Source organism: Panthera pardus, unplaced genomic scaffold (assembly GCF_024362965.1).
Source record: "Panthera pardus isolate Hobbes unplaced genomic scaffold, ASM2436296v1 HiC_scaffold_2, whole genome shotgun sequence".
Classification (NCBI taxonomy): domain Eukaryota; kingdom Metazoa; phylum Chordata; class Mammalia; order Carnivora; family Felidae; genus Panthera; species Panthera pardus.
In genome coordinates, this window is record NW_026526765.1 from 69,917,788 (window position 1) to 69,934,298 (window position 16,511).

General features: G+C 35.1%; 1 protein-coding gene across 4 annotated transcripts in view; it reads right to left on the reverse strand.

Annotated features, from left to right (window-relative positions):
- The window catches only part of FER (FER tyrosine kinase), a 436,635-nt gene that overhangs the window by 105,590 nt on the left and 314,534 nt on the right, over positions 1 to 16,511 (reverse strand). For all 4 annotated transcript variants that reach the window (XM_053907154.1, XM_019450529.2, XM_053907155.1 and 1 more), the window contains one exon: positions 6,642 to 6,765. In XM_053907154.1, coding sequence (XP_053763129.1) covers positions 6,642 to 6,765 — 124 coding nt within the window. The remainder of the gene's footprint in view (positions 1 to 6,641; positions 6,766 to 16,511) is intronic.

The following is a 16,511-nucleotide window of genomic DNA, read 5'->3' on the forward strand; positions in this document are numbered from 1 at the left end:
AACAAGAAAATCAGTCATAAATGCTTAGTCAACTGAGATTATCACATTTCTATGCTAATCCTGTGTTTTTAATTAACAGATAAAGCAGAAGGCACTATCTAAAAAATAGTGTATAAAAAATGAAAAAATAAATTTTCAAGTTCTAATTAAACGGAGAGGCAATAACAAAATACTGCTGCATTTCAGCAACTCTTTATCAAAAACAAAAAAAACCCACCTTGATATATCTTTCTAAAATTACATTTCACAGGCTTCAGCATGTTTATAAAGAGTCCAGATGTTAAATATAAGCAGAGATATCACACCAAATACGTCTGGCCTTCTTCGCCAAACCTCCTAATTGGTCAGAAGATCCATTTCTTACGGAAGGCAATTCAGTGCAGTGATTTAGAATGTGGGCTCTAGAAGCAGAATGCCAGGATCCATATCTGGGATCTGCTACTTTCTTTTAATATTATCTTGGGCAAGATAATCACCTCTCTAACCGTAAGTTTCCTCATGTGTAAAATGGGCCCACCAATAATACCTAGTATTGTTTGAGGATTTATTCATTCACCAATAGGTGTCTGACACTGTTCCAGGCTTTTGGAACAGTGAACACTGTAGGTACAAATCACTGCCCTCACAAAGCTTACATTCTCAGATATTCCATCTAAAGCATTTAATTAGCAGAGTGCATGGTACTCAGTAAGTTATCAATAAAGGTCAGCTGTTGGGATTACTAACACTTGAATGAGACAGAACAAAACACTGGCATTCAAATGATGGCAATGTGTCAGAATGAAGCCAGCACATCTAAGATTTAGCAGTGGCCCTGCCACTAACTGTTTAGATAACCTTCATTCAATCTCTGAGCCTCAATTATTTAATCTATAAATTGATTTTAAGGTCCCTTTTACTGAATATATGGCAATTCATGAGAGGCATAAAAAGTGAGGTTTTAAAAACATTGAAGAAAATATTTCACATTGCATATTTTAGTTTTAGCTTATCTTTTAAATGACATGAAGATGCATTAAGCACAAGAATACATTTTCAGTACACTGAAGGCTTAGGGAGAGTTCAAATGGTAAGTAATCAGGTGTAGTTTTGTTTAAAAACAAAAAAGAGAGAAAAGCATTCAAGAATCACTGGAAACATGTAAATGACCAATATCATACCCAAATCTTTAGCTTCATAAAATATGAAATCACAAAAAAATATAATAAGACAGAAGTAGCATCTTACATTTATCATAAAAAGTATACTGGGATGCCTGGGTAACTCAGTCGGGTAAGCGTCCTAACTTCGGCTCAGGTCATGATCTGACAGTTCGTGAGTTCAAGTCCCATATCAGGCTCCGTGCTGACAACTTGGAGCCTGCTTGGGATTCTTTCTCTCCCTTTCTCTTTGCCCCACTGCCCCCCCACCTCAAGCTCAAGCTCAAGTTCTCACTCTCAAATAAATAATTAAAAAAAAAATTATCCTTTCTTTCCTTTCCATGGATACCAAACAAAGAACATGGCAGAAAACCAATTTTTAAAAATAAACCCAAATAAAAATATTGCAGTAAGATTAATTAGCAATAAAACCATAAACACCATTACCATCTATACCTAGTATAATGTCAAATTTCAATCAACTTATCAAAATTAGTCAGGCTTAATACTTTTTTTGGAGTGGGATCTAACAATCTAGTTACATACCATTTTAAGTAAATGCACAGATACCCCAAAGTTTATCAGTATACTTAAAATATTCATATAAAGTACAAATAGGAAAGAAAATTTCATGTTGGTCTATAAAATAATTATAAAGAAAATGTAGTTGATTTATAGCTAAAGTGAAACAAAATAATCCAGTAATTCACTAGCTTTAAACAGAAATAGCTTCAATTAGAAACTTAAGAGTATCCAGAGAACCCTTTTAGAAGTTAAATGGAAATTACAAGAACATTTTCCAAAAGCAGGCCAATTTCGTTAGCAATTACTTCTTTCCATTTTATAGCTGTCATACTTGTTTATCTATAATGAAACATTGCTCTGCTTTTCTCATGGTAATGAAAACAATACAACAAAGCTAAAGGAAGAAAATGTGTCCCCCCCCACCCCCAAACTTAAGATACTATTTTGAGGACAGACAATTAGAAATATTTTCAAGTCCTGAATTTCAGTGACTTCGAATCACTGAACAGAATAAAACTTATAAGTTCACATAAAATTTAAAGCACATTACAATTTTTTTGCTTTGATTTGTGGGACATAGACTTCACAATTCATAGACATGTATATATTTTAGTGGTATTTGGGGAGGTAAAAAATGGGGCTTGGTGACTTTCTTCACTACTTGAAAACTGAAACATTAAACCATGTTAAGATTAATCAATTTTTGAAATAACCTCATTATGAGGAAAGACATTTACCACTTTAGTGAATGTTATATATATTTATATTTATCTATTTGATACTTCTTAGGAGGAAAAACACATGTCTTCAGTGCATCTTTTAACCATATATCTATTAAAATCCATTCCAATACTATTACTACCACAGAAATAGTTCTATAGGATGACACATAGGAACAGTACAATTCACTTCTATAAAAAATTCAACACAAAGAATATTTTATTCTTTCAACATAGTGTCATGTATTGGTGAGGTAGTGAAATGAAAAGAAAAAGAAAATGAATTCCTCCAAAAGAGCATTTATAGAAGTTTCAAGAGTAATAAAAGACCACTGGCCAGAGGTATCATAAAATTCATCCAGTAATTATGACTAACAAGGAAAATCAGCAGATGGCTTAGAAGAAATCAATGGAAGTGACTGTAAAAAAATTTTGTAATGTTGGTATATTTATTGTAGCTAATAAGGAAAATCATATAAAAAAGCATTTATTAAAATAAAGACAAAAAATATTCTATGCCACTGAGGACAAATTCAGGGCTGGTTTGTTAATGCTTATCAGTGCCCTAAGAGATGTGACTGATCAGTCATTTGACTCTGTTGCTGATCCTGGAATCCTTCTCAATACAACACAGAAAGCCACTATCAATCACTGAAAATAGGCAGTGAAACCTATTTGTCAAACCTGCTCTAAGTAATATTGTTTAAGATACTCAATCTGGAACCTTCCTCACAGGCAAATAGTACAGGAATAGGTACAACCTTCTAAGATACGTGCTCAAGCATAGGTTGACACTCAAAAATTTGTGAATGCATGAAAATGCTTAACAAGGAAAATGGAAGGATAACATTAAAGCAGATAATGTTATGATTTGGTTAAGTGGGATAATTTTTAAAAGCTCACTGCCATCTAAGACATAGAGCAGTTTTAATTCTGATGATAGAGGCACTTAAATAACTACAGTCATCCTATACAAATCAAAACCACAATAAGACACCACCTTACACCTGTCAGAATGGCTAACATTAACAACTCAGGCAACAACAGATGTTGGCGAGGATGTGGAGAAAGAGGATCTCTTTGGCGTTGCTGGTGGGAATGCAAACTGGTGCAGCCACTCTGGAAAACAATATGGAGGTTCCTCAAAAAATTAAAAATAGAACTACCCTACGACCCTACAATTGCACTACTAGGTGTCTATCCAAGGGATATAGGTGTGCTGTTTCGAAGGGACACATGAACCCCAATGTTTATAGCAGCACTATTGATGTATATACGTACATATACATATATATACATATACATACAATGGAGTATTACTCGGCAATCAAAAAGAATGAAATCTTGCCATTTGCAACCACGTGGATGGAACTAGAGGATATAATGCTAAGTGAAATTAGTCAGAGAGAGACAAATATCACATGAGTTCACTCATATGAGGACTTTAAGATACAAAACAGATGAACATAAGAGAAGGGAAGCAAAGATAATATAAAAACAGGGAGGGGGACAAAACATAAGAGACTCTTAAATATGGAGAACAAACAGAGGGTTGCTGGAGGGGTTGTGGGAGAGGGGATGGGCTAAATGGGTAAGGGGCATTAAGGAATCTACTCCTGAAATCATTGTTGTACCCTATGCTAACTAACTTGGATGCAAATTAAAAAATTAATAAATCAGGGGCGCCTGGGTGGCTCAGTCGGTTGAGCGTGTGACTTCAGCTCAGATCATGATCTTGCAGTTCGAGAGTTCAAGCCCCATGTCAGGCTCTGTGCTGACAGCTCAGAGCCCGGAGCCTGCTTCAGATTCTGTGTCTCCCTCTCTCTCTGCCCCATCCCCACTCATGTTCTGTCTCTCTCCATCTTAAAAAAACAAAAACTTAAAAAATTTTTTTTAAATAATAAATAAATAAATAATAAAGAGTGAAAAAAATACAGTCATCCATTTTCAAGAAAAGCAATCACTACAAAAGTAGCAAGAAATTAAAACAACAGTTCCCTCAACCACAATGCACCAGAAATTGAAGACTGCTACTGGTAACTAACTGACAATTAAGCAGTTTCAGTACTGTTTATTCATTAGAATTTAAAGCTATAGTCTAATGGCTTGAAAAAAATCTGAGACAAAATGAGTAACTACAGTCGAGAATTTGATACCTGAAGTAGTTTTAACACCTGAGCAACCAAAATAATAAGACTTTCTCTAAATGAAGAAGAAAATCCTTGTTACTTTCAACAAAAAACATTTTCTTCTTCCAATGAAATTAATGATAATGCAATTCTTGTCCAAAATCAAATACTTTTTAAAAATATTTAAAAATACCTATTATAATGTGATTTGATCTATAGTCCTAGAAATACAAGGACAGTGGCTTAGTTTTAGTTGCCTTAATTTCCAGATATATAATATCTCTACTGAAATGTGTTTTAAAATGTATGCAATTGTTGGGGCGCCTGGGTGGCGCAGTCGGTTGAGCGTCCGACTTCAGCCAGGTCACGATCTCGCGGCCCGTGAGTTCGAGCCCCGCGTCAGGCTCTGGGCTGATGGCTCGGAGCCTGGAGCCTGTTTCCGATTCTGTGTCTCCCTCTCTCTCTGCCCCTCCCCCGTTCATGCTCTGTCTCTCTCTGTCCCAAAAATAAATAAAAAACGTTGAAAAATTAAAAAAAAAAAATGTATGCAATTGTTGAACTATATTGGAAACATAAGCCATAATTTTAGTTTTAGAATAAAATTGGGTATATAGGAGAATTTTTTGAAAAAATTAACTGATCAGTTTGATAGAGTAGGCAGTTAGCTAGACACAAGCAGGGAGAGAGCAGGTAGTTTTCTGATTGTTCAGAAGGGCCAAAACCAAGTTTCAAACAGCCAGGAAACCGCCCCCCCCCCCCCGGGGGGCGGGGAGGGGAAACACATGTGCTCTTCCCTATAGCTGTTGCCCTACAGTAACCTATAGCTTCATAATAATACATTTACATTGTGGTTTTGACCCCCCTCCTTTCAGAGGGATGCTTCCATGACAGTTCATATAAGGATCATGTAAAACCAAAGACATCCCCTCCCAATCTGTAGGAGGAGACCCTTAGATGATAGGAGGCAATGCCATCAGAGACCACCCTCGCTATGACCCCTATAGCTTGCAAACATAAAAAGGAAAGAAAACCTTGACCCCTGGTGCAGCTGCCACCTCTGGGCCTGCCCACTCTCCTACCTTTAGAGTGTACTTTTGCTTTAATTGCTATTAAACCCTTGCTTACTTGAGAGTTTGGCTATGAATTCTCGGCCAAACTCACAAACTGAAGCAGGGGGTGGGGGTAAGGGTGGGGAGCAGATGGGTCATGCCACTGACACAGTGAGATCAAATAAATATATATTTTAGGTGAAGGTACCTTTGGTCTGCTATAATTATACATTATACAACTTCAGAACATTAAGCAAAGCCTGCATAATGAAACACATCAGAGAAAAATATAGTTCAATAATTGAACCAATTTAGAGAAAGTCCACACTAGTTCAATCTGACAGTGAACTCTGTTCCATGTTCAACAGTATGATGTGCTGCTTCCAGTGAATAAAAACCACATCAATGCCCCACTTTATTTTGCTTAAATAGACTTAGCCGTACTTAGGATCTGACATGAATTCTCCAAGAGATGTTAAGTTGTATTGACACGTAGCAGTAAAGAACATTTTCGGCTACAAGCAACTAAAACCACGATCTATAAAAGCATTAAAACCAAGTCACTGCTCTTAATGTAATTAGGTAAAGTTTTCTAAAATCTCCTTTGAAATAACTATTATGTTAATATCTTCTACCCTTGGCCAAATTCACTCTCATGAATTGTTGTTTTACTATTATGCTCTTCCATGGCTATAATTTATGAGTAATTTCTTTGCAAAATGAGAATAGGGAGCACAGGAAACAATCTTATTTGGCTCTAAGACTGTAGGTGATATTGTGACTAACTTGTGACACATCTTATCACTAGTTCATTCATGATTATAATATAACAGATTTTAATCAGTAAGTAACTCATTGTCTAATTAGGTGTACTTACCTCAGGTAAGTATTTCTGTAAATTATATCAACTATCAAAGAAGGCTTTCACACAAAATATGAAAACCCACAAAATATGAAAATCAACAAGAAAATACGTAAGTTTTGTGAAAGAACTTCATGCTGTACTGTATTGCTGTAATGTCACTTTTCTAGCGTTCTATTTATAAAACTGGAAAATGTTTAAAAAAATATTCTCCTTACCTGTGTATACAGTTTTTACTCTCGAGATAGGACATACCAGAAACAGCATCTAATGAAAATTTCACTAACTGCTTGAGTTTTAGTTCATCCTTCTTCTTTCTCAGAAAGGAGAGGAAATCACCTCCTAGAAGAATTGAGAGATGAACAATGAGATAAAATCATGAGGTAGTGCTTACGAGAGATACCCAGCAGAACAAAAAGCTTTACACATCTGGCCATGCTTTTTACCCATTTTGTTTGACATGAGCATAAAACAAAGTATGAAAAGACACATCTATCAGGTACCATAAACTTTCCTACATACAGTTTAAGCCCTTTAAGTGCTTCACACTGTTTGTTATCCAGCATGCAATAATATTCAAACAAAATCATACAATTTCGCTGTTGCCATTTCTCACCAATTTGCCCGGCTAAAATTTTCTGTGAAATTTTGTTTCCTCTGATACCAAATAAAAGATTGTAATTATTAGCAGTTTAAAATGTAAATGATACCAAATTAGTTATCAGATTCACTGACTCCTTATGATTATGAAGTCACTGATGGTAGAGGGGGAGGGGGGCAATGATTTTGATGATTGAACTGCTGAGCCAGATTGTAGTTTGTGCATCAGATGGATTTCAACAATGTCTTCGAGCAACTCTTTAAAACAGCATGATCCAAAAGAAAAAAAAAACACGCAAGGGAGCCTGGGTGGCTCAGTCAGTTAAATGTCCAACTCTTGGTTTTAGCTCAGGTCATGATCTCAAGGTTCGGTTCCTGAGTCTGAGCCTTGCGTTGGGGTCTGCACTGACAGTGTAGAGCCTGCTTGGGATTCTCTCTTTCCCTCTCTCTCTCTGCCCTTCCCCTGCTCATGTTCTCTCAAAATAAATAAATAAACTTTAAAAAAGTTTTGAAAAAAAAAGAAATATAACACACAGTATTTTTCAATTTTCTGGTAGCTACATTTATAAAGGTAACACTAACAACCAGTGAAATCCATTTTAATAATGTATTTTTTCTTTAGTCCAATAAACCCAAAATATATTATATCAATATGTATCATTAAAAAACTATAGTTTTTATTTTATATTTTATCATCCTGTCTTTAAAATATGTTGTTTATTTCATATTTCATGGGACATCTCAAATATTTCAAACATTTTTAAATTTTTCTAACTGAATCCTACCCATTTTAAGGGGATTAGAATTAAACTAAATTCAAAATTCAGTATTTTTAGAAGCAATAGCCACATTTCAAAAGCTCAAGAGCCACCTATCGCCAGTGACCCTTAAACTGTGTATTCATTCTTCATATGGCATTAAAGATTATATGAAGGCCTGATTATCCTTCCTTGTTAATGTACAGTGTATTGCATTTTTAAAAGTTAAATATATTAGAAATAAATTTCTCTAAAAACAATAATTTCCACTTTCTCTTTCTATTAGGCTCAGATTTTAAACCAGAATTTTGCAAGAGGGATTAGCATTTTAATTGCCATTTCCTAAACTTTTTAATCCTCTTCACCAGGGATCCAGGCTTCCTTAAATAGAAAAACTCTAGAGGTGAAGACTTAACGGCTTTTTCTTTAATGAGAGTACCTGGAAAATAAACACTTGCCAAACTCTACTTATGATGTATGCTGTCTTTCTCTAACTTCTTTTATTCACATATCAAGTGTTACATAAATTTAGGTGGGCCCTTTACAAAATCAATAGCTATATGCTTAAAAATAATCTTAACTGTGTCAGATAATTTAGTTTGTTCTGTTCTTTTAAAGAGAATATCAAATGTATTAAATTACTAGGAAGATTATTGAAATAGTGTCTATCAAGCTTAACTTAATTTTTTGAGCAACAGAAAGCAACAGTAGACAGCAAAATTAAGCACTAATTTCTCAACTTTAATAGGTATACCAGTTAAGTGGATTTGAAATCAATTTTTAGCTCAAGTTATTACTTGGACCAATATTTACATATATTAATTCTTTTGTTAGATATATGTTGGCCTATTTTAGAAAAAGTGCAGACTTCTGCTCTTGAAACCATATAGCATTTTGTTTAAGCTTTGGAATAGCTTCCCAATGAAAAGAGCTTTTCTGGAACGTGATTTAAAGCAGCATATGACATAACCCCAGTATTCTGTGGAATCCTACTATTTCTTTCCAAAGTTCGCTCATATTCAGCACTTTTCCATCTGCCTCCTGTTCTTTTAAAATCTACCCCTTCAGTGAACCTCCTTTACCCACTAACCCCTGCCTCAAACCGTAAATCCTGTGAAGAGAATTGTGCCTCTGTTGCCCAATATTATAATTTCAGAGCCTACCACATCATGTCTGGCATGTAATAATACCTCAATAAACATTTCTTGAATGAACAAGTAAACTATGTGTACGTATCCCTTCTTGCAGCTTCTAGGCTTCCCAGGAAGACAATCTTTTTTCATTAATTTTAACATTTCTTCTCTAGTACTACCTCTCCAATGGTGAGAACTGTACTTTTTAAGTACTTGTTAAATGTTAAAATAATGTTTAGAAAGGGATAATACCACATTTTTTATCAATGGCACCGGATGGATGCTGTAAAATTCTTTAAATTCCAACAATAAAACTTAGTGCTTTAAGACTGAGCTCATCTTGATAGACACTTCGTAACACTAATGCCTTAAAAATTGCATCATTTAAAAAAAATGATTTGCAAAAAGACAACCAGTCCTTGGTAGATAAAACTGTAAAACAATAAATGCATTATATAATAAAGAAATGACAACACTTAAATAGCATTCCAAGTTGCCTGAAAAGTGATGCCAAGTCAATAAAGGTAAAGTACTAGAAAGCACAGTGACATACAGCTCTTTCCCAATGCTGTGACACAGCCAAAGATACAGACAAAGGACCGTCTGATTGCCTCTTAGTTAATCCAGCAATATTTCTTTCTGCCTTAGAGAAATGTCTTGCCTAAAATCATTAAATCATTAAAGTAAATTTTAAATTTATTTCCAGTTTCTAGTTATTCAAGACACAGAATGATCTTAAGTAAAGAAGGAAAACCACCATTCCGCAGCCCTCGTCAGCTTCTTGCAGGTCACTGCACAGAAGCCAAGCCTTCAATAAAAATTAAGTAATTGTGATTCAGCACTGAAAGCCTGAGCCTTGGGCAAGTGTTAGCATTAAGAACCCTGAAGCAAGAAGTCAACTCCCCAGGGGATGGAGTATGAGATTAAAGGTAGGATACCCAGGAAATAATTCAGACCGAGCCAGAAATGTTCCCCTAGGCACAATACTTGATTACTACCATTAAGTGAAGAAGAACTAGAGAGTGACATCAGATGATAGAATTTTCAGTATTCACTGTCAGTTACTGTAGAAGATAGTGTCTGTTTCTTTGAATTCATTCTCCTATAATTTTCATTAAGGGCCAAGTTAAAGAACCTCTCTTAGAATTTGTGATATATGTAATAATCATGTATGTGGTACAGATATTTATATGTGTATGCATGTATATATATGTAGATGTATATGTATATGTATGTGTGTTTGCATATATGCATAGAGCATAGAGTACCATACCTGACCACTGCAATAAGGATCTTGGTGTTCAAAGCAGGCAAAACAAGATATTAAGGCCCCTTTGTAAATCTGTCGTAACAAGGATTATTTCTATGTAGGTATATTGCACATTAAATGAAGATAGGATGGAATAATTTCTAAAATTTTCCACCCGTGATAAATTTCTAAGACAATACTTAATATGTTTTTATAGCCAACTTTTGGGTTACTGGGGAGAGAGCATGACATCATGAAAAGAACCTGGATATTGAAGTCAGACTGACCTAGGTCTGATTAACTAGGAGGCCTTGGGGAAGTTGTTTTTCTAAGCTTCTTTAAAACAAGGATTAAGTGCACTTATTTCTCAAGATGGTTTTGAAGACTAAAATGTATCTAAAACATGAAGCCCATGCCTAGAACATCATATTATACTACTACAACTTCTTATTTTTGCTCAAGCTATTTTATATCTCAAGAAAGAAAGAGATGTAGTAGGGACTGGTTTTTTGTCATATATGTGTTTTCCCTTACCTCACTTTCCTGCCCTTCACCCTCAACATTAAAGATGGTCCTAGAGTGGCTTCACCCAATCCATGAAGCCCATTCCCCTGCCCAAGTGACTGGTTCAGGGATAGACACATGGCTTAATTTGGGCCACTGAGATACAAGGAAATGCTTAAGGGTTGGGGGTGGGCTGGGAATAAAACTGGAAGCATATAAGAGCATGTGGTACCATGGGGACTGGCAGACTAGGTGTGGGTGAAGCAATCATCATGAAAACCAGAAAAAAGTTAAGGTAAGAGAATAGTTTTTGGTGACATATTTGAGCCACTGGATCAAACAATGCCTGAACAGTGACTTCCCTCTAGATTTTTCAATTAAGTGAACTAATAAAATCTCCCTAATTTGTAATGTATCTCTGTACTACCAACTCAAAGATTCCTGATGGATGAAATAATACCTGTATTGGAAGATTATTGAGAATTTAAAAAGGTAATGTATGTTAAATATATGGAACAAGTAGGAAACAATAAATAGTAGTGCTTATTACTGCTTGCAGCCAATTTTTAGCAGGATAGAGGGCTATTCTTTTCAAAAGAACTTTCTCAAAAGAATTCTTACTCTATGCTGGGAAAATTTGATCATATCTATTCTTTCATATTCATGGGACTGGGAAGAAGTGATCACATTAAACAAACTCAGAGATGATTACATAAAGAAGAACACTAATTTATTTATCAATTTGTCATTAGAGAAAAGGGACCATCAGGGCTAAACCACTAATGACTTCTTGTCATTGAATTGTGTAGAGATCTTAATTTATCATCAAATAACTTCAAAGTCTGTTAAATTAAGAGATATCAGTCCCTAGTGATATATAAAATATATAATTCATTACTCTTGCTTTTTAGGATATAAATTTATTCCTGAGAAGTTTGGTTTAATTATGTTCACTTATAAATTTAAATAGGATAATAAAGCAACTATTACATTGTAGAGAGCTGTTTTGGGGGACCCATTTATGTCATCGTTCAGAGTTTTTATTAAAAAATAATAAACTTTTTTCTCTTTAGCCTGTAGTGATGAAAGTTATGGCTGTTAGCTGGACCATCAAAAATAAGGGGAAAAATACGTATGACAATCATAAACAATGAATGCTGATGCAGCCTGTTTTCTATGAAATACAGAACAGATTTTATATAATAGGAGAGAAGCCAAAACAAGTCCTTGAAGAAGAAAGCATCAACACAAACACCAAAGCAGAGGATAATGACTGCTGCATGTAGGGTATACTCAGGAAGAGATGGACAGGACAGAAAGATACTAGCCAGGAGAATGCTCTATTTGTCAGTTGAGGTGATGAGGGCTTATTATATTAAGAACTATCCAAATAAAGACTAAAGCATTAGATCTGAAAAGACTCCGTAAAAAAAAAACTATAAATGGGTCTGTGAAGATGAGGAAAACACTGAATAACTGAAAATGACTACAAGAATATACTGGCTTTCTTAATTCCATTTTCTTTTTAAAGCAGCACTTTCGGAATAGCTTGCTACCTAAGTAACATAATTCAGCTAGGCCAAAAGCAGAGCTGAGTGTATGGTTTTCCCAGTCTGGGTTAATACATGACATTAGTCTTTGCCGACAAAGTTCCTTAATAGCCATATTCTGCTAACACTGCAGAATAGTGGGAACCTTTTGCAATTCTCCTCTGCAGATGCTCTTTGAGAACATAACTCAATAGCAATCATGATAACAGATCTATGAAATAAAGGAGTCCATTTCACAGTATGTTTAACTTGCTGGTTCAAAAGACACCAGCTATAATCTTGCCAGACATTATGGAAATTGCCACAACAGATGCCAGAGTCAACTTTCACAAACTCTCAGGATGTCAGTACTAGAAGGCACTTGGGAGATAATCAGCTTTTTCATATCATGGAGGAGGAAACTGAATTTACCTTTTATTTTTATGGTGGTGATTTTGGTGATATTATTGATATTCTATGGCCAGTGTTTGCAAACCATGTCTGGAGGCCAAAACTAGCCTCTGGCCTATTTTTGTAAATAAAGCTTTAGTGGGAAACTACCACATTCATTCCTTTACGTATTATCTATAGATGCTTTCATGCTTTGACAGCAGAGTTGCAATATCAACTGTATGGCCCTCAAAGCCTAAACATTTTATTATCTGGCCCTTTACAGGGAAAGTTTGTCAACTCTTATTTTAAGATATTTATTGCTGAGTATTTCATACAGCTTTAGTCCCCTTCATTTAAATGATTCCTATGGTTGCTTTGTCTACTTTCAACCAAGATTTTAATCTTCACTACGTGTTTATTGAAACAGAGCTCAATAGTGACATGGTTTTTATTATGAAATTTATTGTCAAATTGGTTTTCATACAACATCCAGTGCTCATCCCAACAGGTGCTCTCCTCAATGCCCATCACCCACTTTCCCCTCCCTCCCACCCCCGATCAACCATCAGTTTATTCTCAGTTTTTAAGAGAAGAGTGACATGGTTTATTGCTCAATGAGAAAGCTAGAAAGGTAGATTCACCAACTCATTTTATTCCTAAGGCTTATGAACATATTCACACATGCAAAAATACATATGATGAGATGGTAAATCCCCTGTCACTCTCCCATCCACACTACGCTGCCACCAAGGCAAAGAAGTTCCACTGTCTTGTCTCTCTCCTTACTTCATGTTAAACTACTCACTTCTCCATTTTGTGTCTTCTTAGGTCTCTCAAAGCTGTCTTTCATATAAAGTATAAAGGCAAGGATGGACAGAAAAATCAGGTATAGAAGAAGTTAGCTCGAAAGCCTCCTGGAACACCCTTTAAATATTTAGATGCTAGGATGGCAGTTAAAAAAAAAAAAATCAATGGAATGCTTGTTTTGATGTTCCTATCTGCTACAGGAAACCCGCAGAGAAAAAAATGAAGGCATCAATTCAAGCTTCCTTAGATTTTAAAGAGATGTAGGATAAAAAGACCTATGCAAAAAACATATTTCAATTTGATAAGCAAAAAATATTTATAAAAGCTAAATATATTGTTAGAAATTGATATTATCATAGGCTAGGTATTTTAGGGACATTAAGTTCTCCAAATCAGTGATGTCAATGACTACTTTGAAAGACCTTTTACATAATATTATTTGAAATACTTAGAAATGTGTACTTATATGTTCATATAAATGTTACTCATAGAATTTAACTTCTGCAAAGGTTTTGATCAAAAATACATTCAAAAGTTGTGAAAATTTCTATCAGATTACGAAAATAATACTTCAAAAGAACACATTGCAGCAAAGAACTGGAATTGTCAGTGTTTGGAAAAAAAACCAGAACAAAGAAGAGTCTCTTTTTTCATGTTTTAAAAAGTTGTGGTAAAAAACACATACCACAAATTTGTTTGCTTAACAATATTAAGTGTAGAAAATTGTTAACTATATGCACATTGTTAATAACAGATCTCTAGAACTTTTTCATCTTGCATAACTGAAACTCTTTACTCACTAACTTCCCATTTCCCACTCCCAGCAGCCCCTGGCAATCACTATTCTACTTTCTGTTTCTAGGAGTTTGATTACTTTACTTATTCATTTATTAAGTTTTTAAATGTTTATTTTTGAGAGAGGGAGAGAGAGGGGGAGGGGAGAGAGAGAGAGAGAGAGGGAGAGAGAGAGAGAGGGAGAGAGAGAGAGAGAGAGAGAGAGAGAGAGAGAGAGACACCCAAGCAGGCTCTGCACTGTCAGCACAGAGCCCGACGTGGGGCTCAAACTCATGAACCACAGATCATGGCTTGAACCGAAGTCGGATGCTTAACCTACTGAGCCACCCAGGCATCCCTAGGAGTTTTATTACTTTGAAAACCTAACATAAGTGGAATTATACAGTATTTGTCTTTTTGGGTTGACTTATTTCACTTAGTTTAATGTCTTCAAATTTCATCCATGTTGCAGAATATGACAGCATATTCTTCTTCTTTGAGGCTGAAAAACATATATATATATGTTTTATATATATATATGGCACATATTTTTAATCCATTCACCCACTGGTGGACATGTAAGCTATTGTGATAATGCTACAATGCTAGCATTGTAATAGCTATTGTGATAGCTATTACAATGCTAGCATTGTAAAAGCTATTGTGATAATGCTACAATGAACATGGGTGTGCATATCTCTTTAAGATACTATTTTCAATTCTTTCAGATATATACATAGAAGTTGAATTGCTGGGTCACAATGGAGTTCTCTTTTTAATTTTTGAAGACTTTCCATACTGTTTTCTACAGTGGCTACACCAGATTATAACCACACCAACAGTGCACAAGGATTCCAAATTCTCCACATGCTTGCCAACATTTGTTATTTTCCAGATAGTTAGTGGCCATCTTAATGGGTGTGAGGTAATAGCTCCTGTTTGCATTTCCTTGATGATTAGTGATATTGAGCATCTTTTCCTACGCTTGTCGGCCATTTGAGTATTTATCTGTTTAAGTCCTTTGCTTATTTTTCCATTGAGATACTTAGGTTTTTGCTGCTGACTTGTAGGAATTTTTAATATATACTGGATACTAGCCGCTTATCTGATATACAGTTTGCAAATTTATTTCCCATTCTGTAGGTTAACTTGACACTCTGTTGACTATTTCCTTTGCTGTGCACAAATTTTTAAGCTCGATATAGACCCATTTTTCTATTTCTGTTTTTGCCTGTGCTTTTGGTGTCATATCCAAGAAATTGTCGTTCATTCTGATGTCAAGAAGCCTTTCCTGATAATTTTTTTCTAGGAGTTTTATATTTTCATGTCTTATATATTAAGATCCTTAATCCATTTTGAGTTAGTTTTTATATGGTGTAAGATAAGGGTCCATCTTTATTCTATTGCCTGTGTATATCCAGTATTTCCAACACCATTTATTAAAGAGACTATCCTTTCTCCACTATGGAGTCTTGGCACCCTTGTCAAAAATCATTTAACTGTATATGCCGGGATCTATTTCTGGTATCTATATTCTGCTTCATTGTTCTACTGTCTGTCTTTATGCCATATAATATTATGTTTATTACTAGAGTTTTATAATATATTTTGATATCATGAAGTGTGAGGCGTCCCACTTTGTACTTCTTCATCAAGATTGTTTGACTACTTGGGATCCTTTGAGATTCCAGGTAAATTTTAGAATTTTTTTTCCTATCGCTGCCAAAAAAACTGCCATTGGATTTCTGTGGGGAATGCATCGAATCTATGGATGGCTTTAGGTAGCATGGACATTTTAACAATATTAAGTCTTCCAATTCATGAATGCAGGAGGACTTTCCATTATTTGTGTCTTCTTTAATTTCTTTCAGCAATGTTTGATAGTCTTCAGTGTACAAATCCTTTCCTTCTTTAAGTTTAGTCCTAAGTAATTTAATCTTTTTGATGTTACTCTGAAAGATTTAAAGAAAACTTCCTTTTAGGATTGTTCACTGTTACTGTAGAAAAACACCACTGATTTCTGAGTGATGGTTTTGCTTTTTTTTAATTTTTATTTACTTAGAGAGAGAGAGAGAGAGAGAGAGAGAGAGAGAGCGAGCTAGGGAGGGGCTTGAGAGGATCTCAAGCAGGCTCCAAATTTCCTAAGATGCAGGGCTTGAACTCAAGAACTGTGACATCATGACATGAGCTGAAATCCAGAGCTGTACACTTAACCGACTGAGCCACTCAGGCACCCCCTGAGTGCTGATTTCATGTCCAGTAACTTTGCTGAATTTTTTTTTTATTAGTTCTAACAGAGTTTTGTTGTGTGGAATCTTTAGGGTTTTCTATAAATAAGATC